This window comes from Nannospalax galili, unplaced genomic scaffold (genome assembly GCF_000622305.1).
Source record: "Nannospalax galili isolate Female #2095 unplaced genomic scaffold, S.galili_v1.0 scaffold648, whole genome shotgun sequence".
Taxonomy (NCBI): domain Eukaryota; kingdom Metazoa; phylum Chordata; class Mammalia; order Rodentia; family Spalacidae; genus Nannospalax; species Nannospalax galili.
This window is the reverse complement of record NW_008360311.1, coordinates 4,483,418-4,508,323: the sequence shown is the minus strand read 5'-3', so window position 1 is coordinate 4,508,323 and position 24,906 is coordinate 4,483,418. Positions and strand designations below refer to the sequence as shown.

Here is a 24,906-nt window from a genome sequence, read left to right as displayed (position 1 = left end):
TAGTAAGTTCCAGGCCAGCTAGGGCTACATAGTGAGACTACAAGATAAAAAATAATGCCCTAATGTACTGTGCTTCAAAGTATGAGTTGCAACCAACTGGTAAGTAGTAAGATCATTTTGGAAGAGATCACAACTCAAGTTCGGCAAACCAACCAACCAAAGGATACTATATATATTTGTATGAGCGCACTGCAATGTATACGGGTCCTCAGCTCTAAAGCAAGATGTTTTACACTATATAATCTACAGATTTAAAGTTTCAAAGTCATTGTTCTCCAATATATAAACTACAGTATCAGGGGTCAGGGGTATAATAGAAGAACACTTACCTGTCATGTGTGAGACCTGGGGCTTCATCCCTTTACACACACAGACACACAGACACACAGACACACACACACACACACACACACAGAGAACCCCGTATTAGGCATGCCCTAAAGGATCATAAAGAAAATCTAATGAAGCTGAGATTCAAACCACCCAAGGAATAACAAGGATGAAAGCACTACCAATAAAATAGCAAGTATTCCTTTAAAAGCTGCATTCTAGGGGCCAGCCAGCTAGTTCTGGACCACCAGCATGTGACCTCACCATGTGGTCTGAGCTCCCTCATAATATGGTGACAGGATTTCAACAGGCAAGGAATCTCTAAGAGGTCTAACAAAAGCGAGACTTTTCTGAAGTAAATCATGACACTTTCTCTAAGTAAACATAAATAAGTAAACAGAGATTACACCATGTTCAGGGATGAGAGGGTCAACACCTTCCCCAGTGAATCTATACAAGGAATTCAACTTGGATCAATGTCTTAACATGCTGTTTTGAGAACCTGAAAAGTTCTTTTAAAAATCATCTTTTGGGGCTGGAGAGTTGGCTCAGCGTTTAAGAGCACTGACTGCTCTTGCAGAGGACTCGGGTTCGATTCCCAACACCCACATGGCAGCTATGAACAGTCCTTAACTCCAGTTTCAGGGGAATCTGAGGCCCTCTTCTGACCTCTGTGGGACTGCATGACAGGGGTGCCCTCACATACATGCAGGCAATACACTTGTACACATAAAATAAAAACAATAAATAAAATATTTTAAAAAATCATCTTTTGCCGGGTGTGGTGGCGCACACCTGTAGTCCCAGCACTCAAGCATAGATGAGGGAAGTGGTTAAGAAACCCCAATCCTACCTGAATTACTGGCAACTAATGACTGCTGTGAAGGGGAGACTTAGTCTCGTTTTTTTTAGGGTCAGACTCTTGGTAGGTTGTCCAGGCTCTAGTGGATGAAGGACATTTGGGGACACCAACCTGACTCTATAGGCATATATGTACATAATACACGAATTTGGTGGGGAGTTTTTAAGAGGGGTGCAGATACTGGAGGGGATCTAAATATAATCAAAAATATATTGTATGAAATTCACAAAAATTTAATTAAAAAAAAATTCAAAGAACCAGTATGCAGAATATACAAAAGGAAACTACAAATCAGTAAAATGCAGGGCCATCAAGATGGCTCAGCCAGTAAAGGAGCTTGCCACTAAGTCTTATAACCTGAGTTTGATCTCGGAGACCTCTATCACATGGTGGAAGGAGAGAATCAACTCCAAGTTGTCCTTTCTACATCTTATCTCCAAACATGTACTGTGACACACACACCCCCACTGCCCACACACAAAATAAGATATAATTTGTTTAAAATTTAAGGAGCAGGGCTGGAGAGATAGCTCAGTGGTTAAGAGCACTGGCTGCTCTTGCAGAGGACCCAGATTCAGGTTTCAGCACCCACATCGTGGCTTATAACCATCCCCAACTCCAGTTCCAGGAGATCCAACACCCTCTTCTGGTCTCCATAGGTACTGCATGCACATGGTATATTTATATACATGAGGTAAAATATTCATACACATAAAATAAAAGCAAATAAAAAAATTTCTTTTGGTCTTTTTGAGACAGGGTCTCCCTGTAGCCCCAGCTGTCCTGGAACTCACTATGTAGACCACACTGGCCTTGAACTCACAGAGATCCGCCTGCCTCTGCCTCCTGAGTGCTGGGATTAAAGGCGTGCGCCACCATGCCCAGCCAATTTTTAAAAATTTTAATAAGAAAAAAGGAGCCAGAAGTTGTGGCACTTGGGAAGCGGAGGCAGAAGGATCTCTGAGTTTGAGGCCAACCTGGTCTACATAGTGAGTTCCAGGTCAGCCAGAGTTACATAGTGAGACCCTATCTCAAAAAAACTAAAAAGAAAAAGGGAAATAAAGCCTACAGAGGGGCTGGAGAAATGGCTCAGCGGTTAAGAACACTCGTTGTTCTTACAAAAGACCCTGGTTCGAATCCCAGCACTCTCATGGCAGCTAATGACTGTCCGTAACTCCAGTTCTAGGGGATCCAACAGCCTCTTCTGACCTCTGCGGGCACTGCATGACATGGGTGCACTTACCTACACGCAGGCAATACATGCATACACATAAAATAAAAATAATAAAATATATTTTTTAAAGTCTACAGAAAAACTTACAACACATAAATAACCAATAATCATATAAAACATATTCAAGCACACTTATAAATAGAAAAATGTGAAAATGAATAAGTGGTACATGTGAATTCTATATGAAATTCCACATACTGTATGTCTGTTGCTAAAGATGACAGACTGTGTGCTTCAGACTTCTCCCTGCAGACCAGTCCTCCTGGTGTAACCTACTAAACACTGGACAAGAAACACAAAAGTCTTTTTAGATGTTGAAGAACAGGCCATCCAGAACTGTGATTCCTTAGAGAAGGGAACCATGGAAGCCCCAGCTCACATGAGTTCTCCATCCAGCTCTCCATCTTTACTTCTTCAAAGTTCCAAAAGAACAGAAGCCTTATGAACACTACACTAGACCACAGCTTCAGAGGCAGCTGGATTTGAAAAGAAAGTGCTAACGACAAGGCAAGACACAGAAGAGGGACTATCTACTACTTGTCTACACTGAAGTAATACCACTTTTCTTTTATACTATTTAGTCATCTCTTTTCTTTAGCTTTTTATTTTACGTGTGCGAGTATACTGCCTGAAAGTATGTAATTGCACCCGTGTTGTGCAGTGCCTGCAGAGGACAAAAGAGGGAATCAAATTCTCCTGGAACTGGAGTTACAGACCATTGTTAGCTGCCATGTGGGTGGCTAGGAATCAAACCTGGGTCCTCTGCAAGAGCAGCCAGTGCTCTTAACCCCTGAGCATCTCTAGCCTGCCACTTTTCCTGGCACCATTTGTTAATGAGGCTGTCTTTTCTCCAATCTATGTCTTTGCCAAAAATTAGGTGGTAGTCATTTTTTACGCTAGACCACAGGGAAAAGGGCAAGAAGCAATTTAGTCATTTAAAAATATAAAACTAGCATTGCATTCCTGGCATGAATTCTACATGATCAGTATGGACCATTCTACTTATATATTTTAGAATTTAATTTGTTAATATTTTTGTAAGAGTTCCCTGCCCCCCCGGACTTAAGAACTTTATTCTTTAAAATATATTAAAATAGCCATGTCAAAGTGAAATAATGTCACAAAAATGTCATAGATACAGGTCATCAGTGCTGGAGAGATGGCTCAGAGGGTAAGAGCATTGACTGCTCTTGCAGAGGACCCGGGTTTGATTCCCAGCACCCACATGGCAGCTACAAACCATCCTTAACTCCACTTCCAGGGAAATCCGAAGCCCTCTTCTGACCTCCACAGCATTGTACGACACAGGTGCACTCACATACATGTAGGTAATACACTCACACACATAAAATGAAAATAATAAATATTTTAAAATAAATAAATAACAAAAGAGCCCAGGTCTTCAGAAAGAATTTTTCTATTTATGTTCATGAGGGACAACACTCTGTAATTTTACTTTCTGGTAATGTTACTTCTTAATTTGGATTCAATCAAATCAACATATATCTACTGAGATTTTTGTTTCTTCTTAGGTCAGTTTTGGAAAGCTGTTTACTTCAAGGAATTTTCCCAAAGCTTTAAGATTTCAAGTATAACTGCACAATTTTGTGCCTGAAAGCTGTGATGTCCTAGCTAAAGGGATGGCGTTAATTACTGCTACAAAACAAGTTAAAGTTGTGGGCCAGTCAGAGACCGACTTCAGCAAGATAAGGACAAGGGCTCCTCAGACCTAACTGCTCCCCAGGGAAACGAAGAAAATTAAGTTTATTTAGTTTTAGTTTTCATTTTGCAATGCTGGGGATCAAACCCTGGTCCTTATGAATGCTAGGCAAGTGGTCTAACATGGAGTCATATCCCTAGTCCTAAAGTTCAGTTTAAAACAGCCATTTAGCCAAGTGTAGTAGTACAAGCCTATAATCCAGCACTTGGAAGGAAAAGGCAGGAAGATCACCAAAAGTTCAAGGTCAGCCTCTACATACTAAGTTTTAGGATAGCCAGGTCTACAAGGCAAGAAGCTGTCTCAAAAACAAGTAAGATTTAAAAACAAATAAACAATAACAAAGCACCATTTAAAGCCTCTAGAAATAGTTCCAAAGGCAAACAGCAAAGAAGGGAACACCTACCTAAGAATATCCATGAAAATGCAGGGCAATAGTTCAATGGAAACACACTTGCCTAGTACGTCCAAGGCCCTGGACTTGACACTCAGACCACAAAAGAACTGAATGAAAATTCAGTAAGCAATATTTGAAGTAACAGCTCCTTCAGCTCAGCTAAGCAGGAACTCTAGTCACAGAACCCAAGGATCTCTCTACCTAAAGCTTCCTGATGTTTTCTTCAAGTGAGGAACAAGAAGACCAGTTCTAGCCACGTACAGTAGAGAAGTGAGGGGCTCCTCTCTTAAGTCACTCACAGGATAAACTGAGAGGCTACCTCATCAGAAACCTAACAAGACTGGTGGGGTGGGAGACTTCATCCAGTCACTAAACAAATACACAAGTAATGGTAACAGCCTCCAGGAGTGAGGCCAGAACCCAACATTGCTTCAACATACACTTAGAAGTCAAGTTTACACTCCCTCCTCCCTCTTTCTTCCCCTCCCCTTCCTGCCTTCCCCTCCTTCCCTATCTCTCCTTTCTCTCTGGAAAGCACAGCCCCATAGGCTAAGAAGGGGAACACAGAGCCTCATTTAATTGCTTGTGAGCACAGCCACACTAGGATTCGACAGAATCTGATTTCCAAGGAGCCATTATTCAAACAACTAAAGGAAACCACAAAGAAGAAAGGTTCATAACAAGGTCAGTCAAACACAGAACATCAACAGAGAATAAATAGAACCCTTACAAAAAGAATAAATAGAAATTCCAGATTTGAGAAGTGTTAACAAAATGAAACCTCACTAAAGGAACTCCTCAGTGAGGAGACTCAACTCGGCATTACCAAGAACCAGGAAACCTAAAATATGGTGTGCCACCATATCCGTCAAGTTTTTTGGTTTTTAAAAATCTTTTATTATTTTTATTTTATGTGTATGAGTGTATTGCCTGCAAGTGTGTAAGTGCACCCGTGTCGTGTCATGCAATGCCCAAAGAGGTCAGAAGGCGCAGCAAACCCTGGAACAGGAGTTATGGACAGTTGTTAGCGGCCATGTGGGCACTGGAACCAAAACCGGTCCTCTGCAAGAGCAGCCAGTGCTCTTAACCCTGAGTCAGCCCGTTTTTATTTTTTGACACAGAGCTCACTATGTGGCCCTGGCTAGCCTTAAACTCATGGAGAACCACCTGCCTCTGCCTCCCAAATGCTGGGGTTAAAGGCATATGCACCAATAAAGCTTTTTCTTTTCTTTCTTTTAGTCTTTTTTTGAGACAGGGTCTTCCTGTAGCCCAAGCTGGCCTGGAACTCATTATGTAGACCAGGGTGGCCTGGAACTCACAGAGATCTGCCTGTCTGCTTCCAAGTGCTGGGATTAAAGGCATGTACTACCACGCCCGGCTCATAAAGCTTTAAAAAAATAAAATAAAATAAAAAAGTCAAAATGAAGAAATTTCCAAACAAAAGCTGAGTGATTGATGAAAAATTTTCTAAAACTGACTCTGACAGTTACATACACCTGTGAATATACTAAAAACTACTGAATTTTTTTTTTTTTTTCCTGAGACACGGTCTCCCTATAGCTCCAGCTGGCCTGGAACTCACTATGTAGACCTCCTCCTGTTTCTGCCTCCCGAGTGCTGAGATTAAAAGCATAAGCCACCATGCCCAGCCCAAAGCTACTGAATTGTATTTTTTTTAAATGGATGAATTGTCTGACATTTAATTTTTTTTTTTTTTGAGACAGGGTTTCCTGTACCTCAAGCTGGCCCTAAAATGGCTGTACAGGTAACGACGCTCTTGAACACCTGCTCCTCCTATGGTCGCCTTTCAGGTACTGGGGTTACTTACAGGCACACTGCATTATACCTATTTTATGTACTACATCCTAGGCAAGCACTCTACCAACTGGGCTACATCCTCAGTCCAGGATGTTTTCCTTTCTTAAAAAGGCTTGATTTTATTTTACGTGTACAAGTGTTTTGCCCACATGTATAGATGTGCACTGCCTGCATGCCTCACAGAGGCCAGAAGAAGGCTCCAGGTCTTCTGAAACTCAGTTACCAACACCATGTGGATGCTGGAAACTAAACCCAGGTCCTCTCCAAGAGCAGCCCCACTGCTCTTAACCATTGAACCATCTCTCCAGCCACTTGTAAATTTTTTCTTCATAAAGCTATTTTCAAAATGTTGTTTCAGGGGCTGGAGATGGCGGTTAAGAACACTGGCTGCTCTTCCAGAGGACCTAGGTTCAATTCCCAGCACCCAACAACTGTTGGTAACTCCAGGTCTGGGGGATCCCTCTTCTGCCCTCCTCAGGCTTTGTATGACCTGGGTGTGCTTACATACACATGCAGTCAATACATTCATACATATAAAATAAAGTAGTTCAGTCCTAGCCTCTAAAATATTTTCGTAGGAAATATGACAATACTGAAAGATCCTGTTTAATATCAAGTGTAGTAATGTCCCTGATCAAGTCACATACATTTCAGTCCAACACAAACACGTATAGAACACATACTTAGAATCCCCTTGGTTTTATCTTTAGATGCTGCTTATGATTTATCATACTAAATTTGGTTGACAAAAATTTTGTATGCGCAGGTAAATCAGAACTAAAAAAATCAAAAATCTGACAATAGTGTATTAATATGGCTACATAGGACTGGTTTCAGAACAGTGTGCTGAATTAAAAAACAAACTACAGCTGGGCGTGGTGGTGCACGCCTTTAATCCCAGCACTCAGGAGGCAGAGGCAGGTGGATCTCTGTGAGTTCAAGGCCAGTCTGGTCTACATAGTGAGTTCCAGGACAGCTGGGGCTACAGGGAGACCCTGTCTCAAAAACACCAAAAGTGAGATGATTTAGAATTTCCCCCTATAACGTGGTTCTGCTTATACTGTCGTAAATCCATCTTAGCAGATTGGACTATAATACATAGGAACTATAAGATTAGCCTATAATCTTACCTCTCAGGATTTCAAACACCAAGTAAAAGAATACTGGAATTTTATTTTTTAAAATTAGGTGTATAGGTGTGTGTCTCTGTGTACATGAGTGCAGGTGCTCACAGAAACCAGGTGCTCACAGAAGCCAGATCTCCTGAGAGCTGAAGTCACAGCTGGTTGTGAGCCACCTGATATAAGTAGCTGGAAACTGAACTTGGGGCCTCTGGAAGAGCAGTAAGTGTTCTTTACCGCGTCATCTCTCGAGCCCAATGCTGGTATTTTAATACACTACCATAAAACTTTTCTTTTTGCCGGGCATGGTGGCACATACCTTTAATCCCAGCACTCGGGAGGCAGAGGCAGGCGGATCTCTGAGTTCAAGGCCAGCTTGGTCTACATAGTGAGTTCCAAGACAGCTGGGGCTACAGGGAGACCCTTGTCTCAAAAAGACAACCAAAAAAATAAAAACTTTTCTGGACCATCTTCATCAACGTGATAAACTTCTTGAAGATAATTATTTCATAGTTTTCATTTGCTAATGTTTAATAAATATCTGAAAGAGAAAGTATCATCATTTATAATCAAATAGTTTTATAAATCATATCCCCTATTACTGTTGCTCATATATTTGAAATCTAAAGTAACATCTTATATAGGATTCATGCTACAAATTATAGAACAAGCACTGTATCATAGCAACCCAGCATTACCACTACAGTGACATGCTGAGGATGTAATCCAAGATTCTAATTTAAGAAACTGGCACAGAATATAGGACATGTAGCTTTTTTTGGCAATACCCTTAGAACATTAATAACTAAGAGTCTAAAATCAGCTTTTATTTGAAACTTAGAGATCAGGCTATTATAAAATAACAATGGAAATATTTATTAACAAATGACTCAGCACTGTAACTAAATATGACTTAATTAAGGTTGTGTGATTTCATTAAAACTGAAAATGAAGAAAAAAATGACAACCATCACATTTTAGGAAATTTTTGCACGTACACTACCAATTTGATAATATTTTAATATATGTTTGTAAGAAAAATCCTTAGAATACTGCCTAAAACTTGTAATATAAACATTCCATGCTTAATAAATTACCATTCAAATATATGTGTATTTATAACTATTATAGAAGGGTTAAAACATACTGATTTTTATTTCAAAAAAAATTGTGCCAGGCATGGTGGCGCTCACTTTTTATCCCCATAGCAAGTTCCAGGCCAGCTCAAAAAGATTTTAAAAATTTTAAACTGTAAGCTAAGGGAGGTGACACATGCCTTGTAATCTCAGTATGTTGAAGGCTTAGGCTGGAAACAGACTTTCTGGCAAGCCTGGGCTCCTAGGAAGGAAAGGAAGGAGGAGGGAAGGAGTGAAAGAGAGAAAGAAGGGAGAGAAGAACAGGGGAAGGAAGGCTCATTATATGGTATTTTTCCTATTCAAATACCGTTCTAACAAAGCAGAAAGAAACGGGGACCGAAGACGTCACACAACCCTTAGCGATGGCACCACTGACCACACTGCTGACAACTGTCTCCTGGGAGAACAAACTCAAGACTGTGTCATAGCCTCAATTCTATTTGAACATAAAAGGAAACATTTTTAGGAGTATTTTCTCATTTGGGACTTTTCAAGAATAAGACATATGAAACAGCTCTCTCTAACTGGAGTAGATGGCTCAAGTAGTTATAAAGCTATTTTCAAGTTAATGGTGTCAGGAAATCTACCTTGTGCCTAACTCCTATCAGCAACAGTCTTTTTAAAATATTTTATTTATTCTTTTTTTTTGTCTTTTTGAAGCAGGGTCTCCCTGTAGCCCCAGCTGTCCTGGAACTCACTATGTAGACCAGGCTGGCCTTGAACTCACAGAGATCCACCTGCCTCTGCCTCCCGAGTGCTGGGACTACAGGCGTGTGCCACCACGCCTGGCTTATTTATCCTATTTTTTATTTGAGTGTCATGCCTGCAGCTATGTAAGTGCACCCATGTTGTGCAATGCTCTCAGATGTTAGAAGAGGGTGTCAGATCCCCTGGAACTAGAGTTGTTACAGATGGTTGTTAGCCGCTACGTGGATGCTGAGAACCAAACCTGGGTCCTCTGCAAGAGCAGTCAGTGCTCTTAACTGATGAACCATCTCTCCAGCCTCCCTATCAGTAACACCTCTCCCTCTCCCTCTCCCTCCTCCCCCCTTCCCCCTCCCCCTCCATCTTTTGAGACACGGCCTCCCTGTAGCCACAGCTGACCTGGAACTCGCTATGTAGACAGGGCTGGCCCCAATGTTACAGAGATTTGCCTGCCTCTGACTCCTAAGTGCTCCTATCATTAACTCTTATGAAATACCTTCTGGGCTCAGAAAAAGTATGATTTTTTAACCAGGTGTTCAAGTCTCTACAGCAGGACCTCCACTCTACACGCTTTATTCCCTCTACCACCACAAATGGGTCTAAGACTAGGAACCCTGAAATTCATATAAATATTGAATCTATTTTCTGAGAAAATGGTGATTTTAATTGGATTTTCCAAGAGATTTATGTACAACCCCCCCTAAAACAAAATAGTCTTAGAAATAGAACTTGGAAATTATTGCTTCTCATTCAATCCCCAACACTACAAAAATTTTATTAAAAGTTAAAGAGGAGGGGCTGGAGAAATGGCTCAGCCATTAAGGGCACTAATTGCTCTTGCAGAGGACCTGGGTTCGATTCCCAGCACCCACATGGTGGCTACGAACCGTCTTTAACTCCAGTTCCAGGGGAATCCTAAGCCCTCTTCTGACCTCTGTGACACAGCACAACACGGGTATACTCACATACATCAGGCAATACACTCATACACATAAAATAAAAATTAAAAAGTAAAAATGGTAAAGAAAATGTTTTTAAAAATTAAAGAAGAAACTTTCGAGCCAATGAGATGGCTGAAGTCAAGTCCCCAAACCCACATGGTGGAAGGAGAAACTGATTTCCACAAGTTGTCCTTTGACCTCCACATGCACACCAAACCAAGTTTGCATGTGTGGGGGTATATGCATGTGGCACATGCGTACACACACATAAATAGTAATAACCAAGATTTCAAATGACTCAGTCACAATTTCTAAAATTAAGTTTCAGAATCGATCCAAAATCGCTGTTTTGTCTTTCAGAAAAAGTGTCTTTTCTAATACTCTATTAAGGGAGTACAATGGATCACAGTATGGCCTGCAGCACACTGTACAATCCCACTGACAAAAAGGTAGATGGTGATTAAAAAATGGGTTTACTCTAAATGAATTTTATTTTCAACCTTTTTTTTTTTTTTTTTTTTTTTTTTTTTTTTTTTAAAAAAAAAAAAAAAAAAAAAAAAAAAAAGAGGACGATAAATCTTTCACTGAACTCACAGAGATCCACCTGCCTCTGCCTCCCAAGTGCTAGGACTACAGGCGTGTACCACCACGCCTGGCTTATTTTCAACCTTTTAATCTAACCTTCTGAGTTGTTTTATTTTTTTAACAACCTAAAAACTCTTGTTGTGGTCTTTTTGAGACAGGGTCTCCCTAGGGCCCCAGTTGACCTGGAACTCACTATGTAGAGACCAAGGCTGGCCTTGAACTCACAAAACTCCACATGCTTCTGCTTCCCAAGTGCTGGGATTAAAGGCGTGCACCACCACATCTGGCTTAACATAAAAACTCTACAAAAACAATGAAGTCAAAATAAAGGAAATGAAGTTGTTACGAATATGACATTTCTCACTGCGCGCTCTTTAAATGAGTTTATTTATGAGACCGAGATTCACTTGTGAGTCACATCAAGTATTACATCTTAAAGAGCCCTCCCTATCCCATAGGGGAAGTTGCTGATCTAAAAACGTTTCCAAATCTGCATTAGCATCGTCCAGGAGATCACAATGAAAGTCAGATTATCAAAACAGATGAAGCACCAGCACCAATTCCTGGCTCTCTGGTGGTCAGGGAAAAGCTGAGCTATTTTTATCTTTCCTACACAAATTCAAAATTTCCTATGAAGGAAATATGACCATGGGAACCAAATGTATCTTCTTCTAAGCATTGCACTATTATGTTTGCTACCTGAGTCTACTCTGCATCCAAGGTTAAGGCTAGTTCATCACAGGAAACACAAACACATCCGGAAAGCTATTGAAGAAACGAGACACAACTGTCTAACTGCATCCTGGGAGCTTCAGGAAACTAAATGCACAAAGTGTTAGATGAATTTGCCCAGTTGGTTTCAGATGCAAGTCTCAAGTTATCTTGTCCCAGTTTATTTCCCGCCTTCAAATCAGGGCAACAGACAGGAAAGATCAGGCCATGCTACTATGTGGTCACAGTGTGAGGAAACTTCCAAAAGGGATAACGGTAAGTACGGTCAATCAGTTCCTGACAATAATTTATCCAAGCTTCTAATTACAGATCCTGGTGACTTTAACTGGGTGGGCTGGTGACTCCAATTAAAAATCTAGTTGTCCCAAGTGTGCTGCAGCATGGTAACAATTTATTTCATTGCCATCATTCATTTGTAAAATAAATATTTCCAAGTTGGACGTGGTGGCACATGCCTGTAGTACCAGCATTTGGGAGGCAGGTGGGTCTCTGTGAGTTCAAGGCCAGCCTGGTCTACATAGCGAGTTCTAGGCCAACTGGGGCTACAGGGAGACCCTGTCTCAAAAAGACCAAAAAAATCCCCAAGTATTTTAGAAGAAAAGAAAAAGCTTTAGGGGGACGGGAGATGGCTCAGCTCTTCTTACAGAGGACCCGTATTCAGTTCAAAGCTCCCACATGGTGCCCTTCCGTAACTCCAGTTCCTGGGAATCTGTCACTCTCTTTTGGCTTCCATGGGCATAGCACACACGGGGCATTTACATATACACAGGCAAAACATTCACATACTTAAAACAAAATTTTTAATTTTTTTAAATTATTTTATTTTACGTGTATGAGTGTTTTGCCTGCATGTGTGTAGGTGCACCGTGCTGTTTAATGCCCACGGAGGCCACAAGTGGGCGTCGGATTCCCTGAAAATTGGAGTTACATGTTACTACCCACCATGTAGGTGCTGGGAACCAAACCCAGGTCCTCTGCAAGAGCAGCCAGTGCTCTTAACTGCTGAACCATGTCTCCAACCAACCCTTCAAATTTTTTTTGTTTTCTGAGACAGGGTCTCACTATGTAGCCCTGGCTGGCCTGAAACTGGCTGACCTCAAACTCACAAAGATCCACCTGCTTCTGCCTCCCAAGTGCAGGGGTCAAAGGTGTGTGCTAAAATACCTGGTTCAAACTTTTTTTTTTTTTAAGTAAAACGTTTAGGTTATTTAAGGGCTATGAGGCAATGCTAAACAAAAATCACTGAAGGTTTTAAATATTATTTATTTTTATTTTATGTGTGTTATGGCTGTATGGAAGAGAGTGCTGGATCCCTTAGAACTGGAGTTACAGAGGTCCTCTGCAAGAACAGCCAGTGCTCTTACCCACTGAGCCATCTTTCCAGCCCTCTAGAGGGAGGGGTGTGTGTGTGTGTGTGTGTGTGTGTGTGTGTGTGTATCAGAAGAATTTAAGATCCTCTGCCTTAATGTTTAAAAAAAACAACAACAACAAAACAATGTTTGATAATATAATGGTCCACCTGCCCAGCACCTGAGAAACCAGTATTTTTTAAAATATTTTAAAACTTATTTTTATTTTATGTGTATGCATGTATTGCCTGCATGTAGGTAAGTACACCTGTGTCATTCAATGCCCGAGGAAGACAGAAGAGACTGTCAGATCCCCTGGTACTGGAGTTACGGAGAATTGTTAGCTGCCATGTGGGTACTGGGATTCGAACCTGGGTCTTCTGCAAAAACAGTCAGTGTTCTTAACCGCTGAGCCATCTCTCCAGCCCCACCAGTATGTTTCTTAGAAAGCTCTCAACTACAAATATTTCTCTTTCGCTAGGAGAAAAAAAGAAAATAAGGTGCTCAGTTTTGCTTTAGTGCAGTCAGCATACACCTTCAGTTTAACACCGAAGAGGAAAAACAACTGAGCAGCTCAAACTGTAAGTGGCCTGCATGCGGTACGCGTACACAGGCTGCCTAGCTTCTGGTTTCCTCATCTACGAAACGCAAAGAGCATTGGTGTGTGCACACATTAAGTTAGTTTCAAGTGTGAAACTGAGAGCTACAGCATGATCTAGAATATTTTTCTTTATAACAATAGCTTTTGCTTCATTATTTCATTCAATAAATAGTATCAGCACAGGCTTCTAAGCACTGTGTAGGAAGACACAGGTACCAAATTTCAAAGTACTCAAGTCTGTAGGCACAAAGCAGGCAGTTAAATAACTAACATGTAATGCACCTCTCCCAGCACATTTATCATCTCCTTCCTGCACACACCAAGGACTTCCTGCACTGAGTGCACACAGGAGACAGTTGGCCAGAAGACCATGTGGCTAGCAAACTTGGGAGTCTGAGCAAGCTATTGAAGGTACAATAACAAATGTAATGATGTTTAGTAGTCACAAAGATTACCAAATGGACACTGATTCAAATATTCAGGACTGGTAAGATGGCTCAGTGGATAAAGGCCCTTACCTTCAAGCCTGATGAACCCAAGTTTGATCCCCAGGACCCCATACATGATGGAAGGAGAGAACCAACTCGGCAAGTTGTCCTCTGATCGCCATAGTGTGCCACACACATACAAATAGGTAAAATATAACAAAAATTCCAAAGGTCCTTTTGATATTTATAACTAGATTTCTAGGGTGCTGGAGAGATGGCTCAGCAGTTAAGAGCACTGGCGGCTCTTCTGGAGGACCGGGTTTGATTCCCAGCACCCACAGGGCTGGGAACAACCATCTATAACTCAGCTCCAGAGAATCTGATGCCCCCTTCTGACCTCCTTGGGCACTGCAGGACACAGATGCACTTACATACATGCAGGCAATATACTCATATATATATAAAAGTAAATTTAAAAAATATAACTAGATTTCCAAAAGGATCTCAAATTTCAAGTTTCCCAAATAAAACCAGCTCTTCCCTCTCCACCTGGGCTCCTTAGATTCCTCAGCAGCACCAGGATGTCCAGGATAAACATATCTGGGAATGAATCATCCTCCCCTCTGCATATGCTTCCACCCTAACAAGTCCTAGCTACAATGCACTTTAAATCAATCTCTCTTTACTTCTACTGCAACCATCCTGATCAAGCTACGTCATGCCTTAACTAGACTACTCAAACCACCTCCTGACTGGTTCCCTTCTTGCTTTCCCACAATCTATTCTCTCCCTAGCAGCTACAATATATTATTTAAAAACTGCCAAAACTTCCTGAAAGCACCGTCTTTACTTATTAGCTGGACTAACACTTAATCTTTACCCTACAGACCTCTCATTTCGAGTCTATCAACCCTCTGAAATGCCCCTCGAGTCACTAACGACACCAGAAGGAAGACTGCCAAAGCCATGGACATTTTCAGTCCTTACTTGACTCATCCGCTTTTCCGATGTTCCTCTACACCGCCCCCACCTAAGACCTTTCCTCTGATAACCCAGGCCCCACTCATCCTGCCTCTCTTGCCTCTGCTGCTCCTCTTCCTCTGACCGGCATCTAAATGCTGGTATTCTTTGGCCTCTAATTCCACAGATTTCCACTGAGCAGTTGCCTCAACTTCCAGGGCTTTAAATACCCCTGACAACCTAAAGACTCCGAAGTTGCCCAGGTTACTACACGAGTACAGATCTAGCCATTCAACTCTAGACCCAAATTACCTTTCTACAAGGCAACTTCACTTTAATTTATTTCAACCTGGCGCACAAAAAACTGTTGCGTTTTGTTTGTTTTTTGTTTTAGTTAAGCCAAGTGTGGCAGCTCACACCACTTGGGAAACTGAGGCAGAATTACCGTGAGTTTGAGGCCAGCCTGGGCAGCAGAATATGACTCCATTTTAAAACCAAACAAAACATTTTTAAGAAAGCACTACCAGCCGGGCATGGTGGCACACAGCACAGGGCAGGGGTGGGGGGGGTGGGGGGGTGAGTTCAAGTCCAACCTGGTCTACATAGTGAGTTCCAGGCCAGCTGGGGCTAGCAAGAAGACCCTGTCTCAAAAAAAAGGCCAAAAAATAATAAAAAGCACTACCAATAAACAACAAAAATGCTACTTTTCTTTTCCTTAATCTGATCTGTCTCTCAGTAAACTGCTATTGCTGAGCAAGGTGGTACATACCTGAAATCCCATCACTCAGGAGGCTGAGGTTAGACTGCTGAGTTTGAGGTCAGTCTGGGCTGCCTACTGACAAACTGCTATTACATATCTAATTGTTCAAGTCAAAACTTATCATTCTGACGTCCCCCTCACAGAGCCCTGTCTGAGATCCCACCCCATTTCCAGTTAGACAGCCATCTTCTTCTCATGTCTGGGTAACAAGGCCAGTATCTGTTCTTCCCACACTTCTCACAGGACAGTCAGGTATAAACACACAGCCTTAGCTATACACTCTTCAACAGAACATCACAAGGATGACCTACTCCCACCTGCTGTTCAGTGTCTTCTCTATCACAGCCACACAAACATGCCATGTTCAGTTACAGGTCTGTACATACTGTCCCAAAGATGGGCCTTAGACTCCATCTACTTTACTTAACACCTTCTGGTCATCAAGTCTGTTTATCTCCTTCTTCTGCTCTCTCCCCTCCCCTACTGAAGCTAGGCTGCTCTCTACACAGTCCCCTGACATCACAATACAGCACACAAAATGAAGCTGCCTGAATCAAATCTATATTCCCCACCAATGACAAGCTCCTAAATACACTTAATTTCAAAAAGAAAAGGCATTTATTGTTTTATTTCCCTTACTAAGTAACATCTTAATCGCTACAATGGCTCACCTAAGCACCATGGAAACCAAAGGGAAAATAAATTTTTTTAAAGCAAAGTTCGTATTGGGCAAGCAAACTCTTTCCTCTGACCATTTAATAGAAGAATGGTATCAAGCAGGGCGTGGTGGTACATGCCTGTCCCAGCACTAGGGAGGCAGAGGCAGGTAGATCTCTGTGAGTTCAAGGCCAGCCTGGTCTACACAGTGAGTTCAAGCCAGCTGGGACTACAAGAGGACCCTGTCTCAAAAAGACCAGGAAAAAAAATCTTACTTCAGACATTTAACCTCTAGCCATTGTTTAGGCTGTTCTAAACCCACAGTCCTTACTTTCAAGAAAGACTCTGATGAAATGACTAGAATGCTCTTTACTGAGAACAAAGGAACAATCCCCAGAGGAGGCTGAGAATGACTTGTGGAGCCCTGGTGGGCACTGGCGGGCTGAGTAGGCATCGGTAGGCATCGGTGGTTACAATAGGTGACTTCGCTGGCCCATTCCAGAGTGGGACCTCAAGAAATTTCACCTTTAGCATCCAAGTTAGAAACAGGTTCTCTCAGATCCATCATGACCCAGTCACAGTCAGCAAGCTACAAAACAAAACAAGCCCAGCCAAACGGAACCCAGTAACTTTCTTTGGAAATGTGAGTCAAAATTATAGGATTTCTAAAATTCTTCATTACTCACTCAAAGGCCAGATAAACAAATTCCTTCAGGGAAGAGTTCAAAAAGATGTGCATAAAAACAGTCCTGAAACTGCTTATTAGTCAAGTATCCTGCTCAGACAAGTAGGGGCTATTTTGCATAAACCCAGCCTGTCATGTCAAACAAACTCTCAGCAATTAGGTTTCTTGTTACATAATAATGCACTAAAAGTCATTATATATTTTAAATCTCTTTCTTTCATCTCCTTCAAGGACATCCTCATAAATTAAGACTGTACCTCGAATTTAGAAATTAATCTAAACTAGCTGGGCATGGTGGTACAGGCCTGTAATCCCAACATTGGGAAGGCAGGAGGATCATGAGTTTAAAGGCAGTCTGGGCTACAGAGTGAGTCTGAGGTCTGCACTACACAGTGAGACTGTCACAAAGAAATAAATCTAAAAAAAGAAAAACCAAAGACGAACATGGTGGCGCTCGCCTTTAATCCCAGCACTTGGGAGGCAGAGGCAGGCAGATCTCTGTGAGCTCAAGGCCAGCCTGGTCTACAAGGTGAGTTCTAGGATAGCTGGGGCTACACGGAGACCTTGTCTCAAAAAAAAAAGAAAGAAAGAAAGAAAAAGGAAGGAAAAACATTAATATAAACTATTTCAGCTTGCTGAATTTTAAATACACAATAGATCCATGTCTGAGAGCCAACCCTGTATTACTTTTCCACATAACCCTTTTCAACTGCTTCCTAGAACAGGTCAGAGTTACACACCCACTAGCAAAATACAAGAGCAAACGCCTCTGTTTTAAACTTGTATTTACTACTATTAAAGTACTACTAAGAAACCAGAATTCATTTACTTTAAATAAGCCTGAACTATTTTAGGCATAAATCTATTAAAACAATAATCAAATAAAACCGAAGAGATCTCTGGTTGTGAACACTGAACATTCTGGAACTTATCAATGCAAGGAGAGGGGTGACTAAAAGACAACCAGTGGGAACTTCGTCATCAAAACAGCCACAGTGTCTGCATGACCATGTCTGCTATACACAGAGCACTGTATCTGGTACTATAATGAGTCTTGAAAAAAAGATGACATCTGCTTTTGAAATAAATTATCATTCTGAAGAGAAAACATCACTACATGACAACTGAACGTTCACCCCCAACACCACATCAACAAAACATGACTCATACTGGTTTGCAGAAAGGCCAAAGACAAACGGCGAAACAGCTTAAGAGTGCCTCTGGAGTCTTACCGCCACCTTCCACAAAAACGTGAGGGTTAGTAAAATGATACAATATCAAAGGACTCCGGAAAAGAGTTTTGGTATAAAATGAATGTAAGGCATGACCAAAACCAGAACTAAACTCAATTGTCCATTTTCCTATCCTTTTATTCAACACACCCAATAAAATTTTAAGTCCAGATCTTCAGGAAACAATATACATAAAAAAAAATCAGTCTGATAACCCAAAGTGAATGGAGTCTTCTGTTATCCTTCAAGATGGCATTAAAGCAAGGGCCTCTACATGTTCTCAATTCTATTCACCTATTCAACCTCAGCTCCAAAAAACTCAGAAAAAAAGAAAACTGACCACCTGATACTGAGAGATAATTGGGCTTTCATTGTAATAATAAAGAAAAATCTCAAAGAATCATCTCATACTTAAAACTCCAGACTCCTGGTGGGGCATGCCTTTATGCTGGGGCTACAGGGAGACCCTGTCTCAAAAAAAAAAAAAAAAAAAAAAAAAACCTCCAGACTCCCAACAACTCTTCTCCCCTTCAGGAAAGCAGCTGATTAGCCACAGGGGGCAGCAAAGTTAAGAGAGTGAATTGTAAAATACCAGGAGGTGAAGTGAGGGCAGGAAAAGTTAATGATCTGTGTAATGAGCCTTGAGTATCAGAGAAAAGGACAAAGTTTCAATTAATGAATTAAATCAGCAGACACATAAGGGATAGTAGTGATGCTCAGCCCTGACTCCTGACTCCACATGAGAATCACACCGAGAGCTTTAAGAAATAAATATGCCTAGGTTCTACCTCAGACCAATTAATGCGTACTCTGGGGAATGGGTGACCAGCTATGCATTCTTTTAAAGCTTTCCAAGTGTATAACAAGGACTGTACTGTGTAACACAGGATAGGAAACACATAAAAACAGAAGTAAACTAGACTCTATCCCAGATGCTCACAACTGTAAAAGCCAAACTGAAAAAAACACAAAAAGTTACTTCCCAAATGTATTGTTTTTGTTGATAAACTTTTGTCTCTAAAATTCAAAGGTGCAATATGAACCTAAAGACTAATCACCATTGTGATTTTTATCAAGGACAGTGTTGTTCTTATAAGTGAAAATGATTAAAGTTCACAGGGTTAAACAACTAGCCCAAAGCAACCGTGAGTCATCACTAACGCAGAAAGACAGTTCAGATGCGCTATTTGCAGGACAGGGCTCTACCCGGCGTCACAAAGTTTTCAAGGTAGACTTTCCTGGATTATCACTTCACTCAATAGATGCAAAAATAATCCAAAATTAAATTAAGAAAAAAAATGGGAGGCGGAATATGACCCTAAATAGGAATTCTGAAGACTTTAAGAGAAAGGATTTTCCTTCACACGAAGAGTATTACTAGATACTGCATTCAGCAATTTCTCTAAGTATATCTTAAAATGTAGGAGAAAAATTAACTATGTGTTCCAGAAGGGATATGACAATAGTCCTAAGAGAGGACCATCCTAAATGACCGCCCTGTTCTAAACCTTTGAAGGCACTGGTCTTAGCTTATTCAGATGCCACCGACTGCTCCTTAGTGTCATCCTGATTAGAAACGAGTTGTCTGGGTGGGATAACTTGTGAACATCTAGAACCTTAAGAGTTGAGTACTACTGGTTTCCCCTGCTTCCCAATCAAGACAGCTACAGGACTTCAGAGTATGCTAAAGTCCACAGAACTCATTAAGACCACATACAACAAAACAAGCACACACTTCCCCAAGGCTAAGCAACACACTTCAATCAACAATCTTCCGGCCTCAGTACTTGAAGTGGGACCCTGTTTCCAACAAAGAAACTGAACAGTACTTGGGACATTATCTCATCCAAAGAGGACTTTAATCTCAAAACCAGTTTCTGTTCTTTGCTATTTAATGACTGTAGTCTATAAGCAATTCAAGTCTATATAACTACACTGATTAATTTTATTCCTCTGCTTTGTAAAAAATTCTTACTACAGGGGCTGGAGGGATGGCTCAGGGGTTAAGGGCACGGCTGCTCTTTCAGAGGAAATTCGGTTCCTAGGACCTGTAACTCCAGCTCCAGGGATCTGATGCCTCTGGCCTCCAAGGACACCTGCACTCATGTGCATATACCACACATACGCATAATTAAAACAATAGAATAGCCACGTATGGTGGCTCCTGCCTTGGCTGGTAGATCTCTGAGTTCAAGGTCAACCTGATCTATATACAAGTTCCAGGCCAGCCAGGACTACAGAGTAAGACCCTGTCAAACAAAAGAAAACAAAACAACAACAAAGGAAAAACTAACTTAAAAAGCATTCTTACCACAGCGTTCAGCACTTATTTGAAGGAATCCACTTCACCCTATTTTCAGTCATACGTGCTGAAAACTGCTGCAGCTCCATGCACTTCACATACACAACACCCAGAACATTATAAAGTCCTACTTTAAATACATTAGGGACGTTTAGTAATCTCATTAATAACCCTTGACTTCAAAATATTTTAATCTAGCCAGGCATGGTGGCGCACGCCTTTAGTCCCAGCACTCGGGAGGCAGAGGCAGGCAGAGCTCTGTGAATTCAAGGCCAGCCTGGTCTACACAGTGAGTTCCAGGACAGCTGGGGCTACAGGGAGACCCTGTCTCAAAAAGACAAAAAAAAAAAAAAAATTAATCTGGATTTTCAAATATGAAAGAGAATGGGAGTGAACATTTCCTTGCCTATTTTTAGGCACTTAAATTATTTCACTTACTTCCTCCAATCCTGTGAGACAGTTTTATCCCATTTTACAGATGAGGAAAATTACTCAATTAACATCTTACCTTTGACCCTAGGCTAACTCCACTGACCCAGATTTTCCTACCATCCTGCTCCAAATTTATGTAAAATCGGTTAACAGCAAAAATATCGAAATCATTTGACCACAGTCCCAATGTCAGACACAACACCATCCAGATAATCAGAGGTCTCAAACTAATCTGCTTAAACCTCAATCTTCCAGGAGCTGAAGAGATGGCTCAGCAGTTAAGAGCACTGGCTATTCTTGCAGAGGACCCAGGTTCAGTTCCCAGCACCCACACAGCAGGTAACAATGGTTCCTAACTCCAGTTCCAGGGGATCCAATGCCCTCTTCTGGCCTCCACATGCAATGCACTACACAGGTGCACTTACACACATACAGGCAATACATTGATACATATAAAGTAAAAATAATAAATAGAATATCAAATAAATACCTCAATCTTTTCAATAAAAATGAGATTAACATTGGTCTTGCAAAAAGTTACTAGGGTAGCTCAATGAAAGATAGGATTTGTGGAAATATACTGAGCCCTAGAATATCACAGAAGAGCATTAGCATAGCAGGTGTGAAAAAGCATATAATGGATTGCCAGATACAGTTCTGGATTGTTCCACATGTCATGAGCAATAGTGGTTCATAGTTAAAAATAAAAGGCAAAATAGTTTGATAATGTTAAACTGTTATATAAATGTAAAATGCCACTACTTTACCAAACCAATTCTTCCAGAAACTTAAGCTAAAGAGACTGAAAGACTTCCTACTGTAAATAAGTTTTTTTTTTAAGTTTCCTAATTGTTCATTACTAGATTACAAGTTTAAGGTGGGAAAAATTAAAACCTAAGATAGACTAACATAAATTTAAAGCACAGAAAAAGTGATTTGATAATGTTCCTAATTTTATTTTCTCATATCTAGCTCCTAGAAGAATTTATAAAATTAAAAGATTTTTTTAAAACCCAACTTTTTAACAGGGTTTATTATAAAAAGCAGAAAAAAAAAGATTAACAGGGTTTATTAAATGTGGTCTATAATAAAACTTTCTTTTTGAATATTTTTAATCATTAAAAATCATGCAATCTACTTACCTAAATGGTTTTGAAAAACTAAACTTTAAATAGCTGAAAAGGTTGAATTATTTTGTTAATCCTTACAGTCTGCTTTAAGAGAAACTACTGGGGACCTTTCCAGTTCAGGCCCACATGGACGAAGTGTGAAGTAAGCAGGTTGGTATAAATACTTGGAAGATCCTGAATGCCCATGGATATCTGAATCACTCCAAAGTAAGATTATGCTTCAGAGCAGGAAGGGAAAATTCTCTTTCATACAGACACCAAAGGGCTTTCCACTGGCTGGTTTTTGTTTTGTTTTTTGTTAAAACCACAAATGGAAAAAAATACTACTAACAGAAACAACACTGTGGTATCAAGGACACTGCCAAAGTACCACGTGAAGGAATTCAATGTTTTTTTTTTTTTAATCACTTTTCAAGCATTTTGGCACCTGGAGGCAGTAAAAGTACTTTTTCTTATCAGAGAACAATCTAAAGATTTTATTTCCTCAATTGAGTTTATTTTTATTTTATGTGTATAAGCGTATTGCCTGCATGTGTGTAAATGCACCGGGGTCATGCAATGTTAGGGAGGTCTGAAGGAGTCGAATTCCTCTGGAACTGGCGTTCTGGAAAGTTGTTAGCCACCACGTGGGTACTGGGAATGAAACCCGGGTCCTCTGTAAGAACAGCCAGAGTCATCTCTTCAGCCCTTATTTCCTCAACTGAATCTGCATGAATTCATCTTGGATAATTCCTTATGAGGAGTATTATACATTCATGCCGACATTGTAATTAAAGTTCCGGTTTTATTTTTCCCCTCTATTATTTTTACTGTATATGAAAACATTTATGGTGCCTGCAACTATTGAACCAAACATCATATAACTTAGAATCTAATTACTGAATTCTATGCATATATTTGCCAGTTTCAAAAGTAAATTAAAGCTGCATCTTCGGATTGAGAACCATGTTTAAAATCCAATTAATTAAATAAAAGTGAGGATTAAGTACACTAATCAAAACTCACTTCAGCCAATTAGCATATGAAAGAAAAAGCCTTCAAACTGTAAAGATAACATGATAAATTAATGAAAAAGATCAAAACATAAAATAATTGCGTGTGAACATTCATACCTATGGGCAGTAACTCACTAGCCAAAGCCTCGCAGTGCCGTCCCCACGGCGTCTACCACGGACGACGCTGCGCTGCTCTTAACGTTAGTTAAGGCAATGTAGCCACAAGTGCGACAGCACGAACACACACACAGCCTCTTCTCCAGTCCGTGTGATTCCAGCTGTGGCAGGTCCTCCATTCAGAGGCACCCCGGGGGCCGAGCAGCGCAGGGTCTGAGTGGGGCTCCAAAGCTGTTGCAGGTCAACAGCGATTTGATCTGGGCTTTTCTTTAGACCCCTTGCTGGATGCGCAGGCCCAAATCAGAACCAGACTGGTCTCGAAGGGGATGCTGGCTCCGCGTCAAGGAATTGAAAATCTGTCGAACATGTATGTGTTGGCACGAACCCTGGCTTCCTGGGCTGTACATCATCTAGCTGTCTACCAGGCTGCAAGAATGTCTCTACCATCTAGGAATATAACCATCTTTTCCTACAACACCTATGTCCTAAAACGCAAGGACGCAGAAGCCGCAAATTAAGTCAGCGACTCTCAAAGGCAAGCACCACCACCAGGGACACAACTTGGAAAAGCCTGTCGCTGCAGGCAGAGCCAGAGGGAGTGCGGCCAGGCGGCGGGCGGACCCCGACGGGCGTCCAGCACCCTCCCCGGCCCGCCGTCCAGCCTGCGCGCACGCTCGCGCTGCACCGGAGGACACCGACCTAACACTCCACCGAGGATGCCCCCGCCCGGGCGGGGTAGGGCCGTCTACCTCCCAGCTGCTGGCACTCGGACCCAGGGCCCGACGGCCAGGAGCCGAAGGGAGGCCAGGGAGGTGGGTGCAGACTGCGCCCGCAGGGCGGAAACCTCGGAGCCGGGGGCAGAAAAGGCCTCACCCGGCGGGGCGGGCGGCGCAGGTGGGCAGGATGCGGGCCGGGAGCCCGTGGAGTCGGAGGGCAGAAAAGGCGGTGGGGGAGCGGGGACCGGAACCCGCGCGTACCTTTGAGCTGGGGCAGGGGGTGCAGCTCTGCCTGGCCGCCCTGGCTGCGGAACTGCGACGAGCCCTGCGAGCGCTTCTGCCTCTGCGCCTTGCGCACCGATTTCCGGGTGAAGCCGTCCACTTTCTCCGCGGCCGAGATGGCGGCGCAGGCGGAGGGCGCGGGCGGCGACGACGACATCCCGGCGGGCGGCGGCTGGAGGCCGCCCTGCGCCCCGGGTCCCCCGCGCCGTGCTCGCTCCCCGGAGCCGAGAGCTGCTCCCCGCCCGACGGCGCCTCACGGCCGCATCCCCGTGCGGGCCGAGCAGAAGTGGCGGACGGCGGATGTCAAGCGAGTTCGGACGGTGCGTTCCCTCCGAGCGGCTCCTCAGCGGCCGCTGCCCGCGCCGTCCGCCCGGCCCGGAGCCTCCAAACGGGGCGCTGCCATCGCGGGTCCGCGCGAGCCGCCGGCGAGCGCTCGCGTTCCTTTCGCGGGGGGTGGGGGAGGAGTTTGACTGACAACTTCCGCGGGGTTCCGCTAGCCTCTCGGGGCTCCCGGGAGGGCCAGGGGCAGGAAAGCATGCCAGTTCCCTCAGCCAATCGCAGGGCTAAGCGGCAAAGCGAGGGGGAGGGGGCGTGGCCTCCAGTACAGCCATCAAGAGCCGGGCGCGGAAGATGAGGCGTGGCTATGGCGGGGGGTGGGGGAGGAGTTTGACTGACAACTTCC

At 42.4% G+C, this 24,906-nt stretch overlaps 1 protein-coding gene across 1 annotated transcript in view; it reads right to left on the bottom strand.

Annotated features, from left to right (window-relative positions):
• The window catches only part of Ppp2r5a (protein phosphatase 2 regulatory subunit B'alpha), a 54,176-nt gene extending 29,766 nt beyond the window's left edge, over positions 1-24,410 (bottom strand). The window contains exon 1 of the mRNA XM_008824825.2: positions 24,204-24,410. Coding sequence (XP_008823047.1) covers positions 24,204-24,381 — 178 coding nt within the window. The 5' untranslated portion in view covers positions 24,382-24,410. The remainder of the gene's footprint in view (positions 1-24,203) is intronic.
• Between the last annotated feature and the right edge of the window lie 496 nt (positions 24,411-24,906).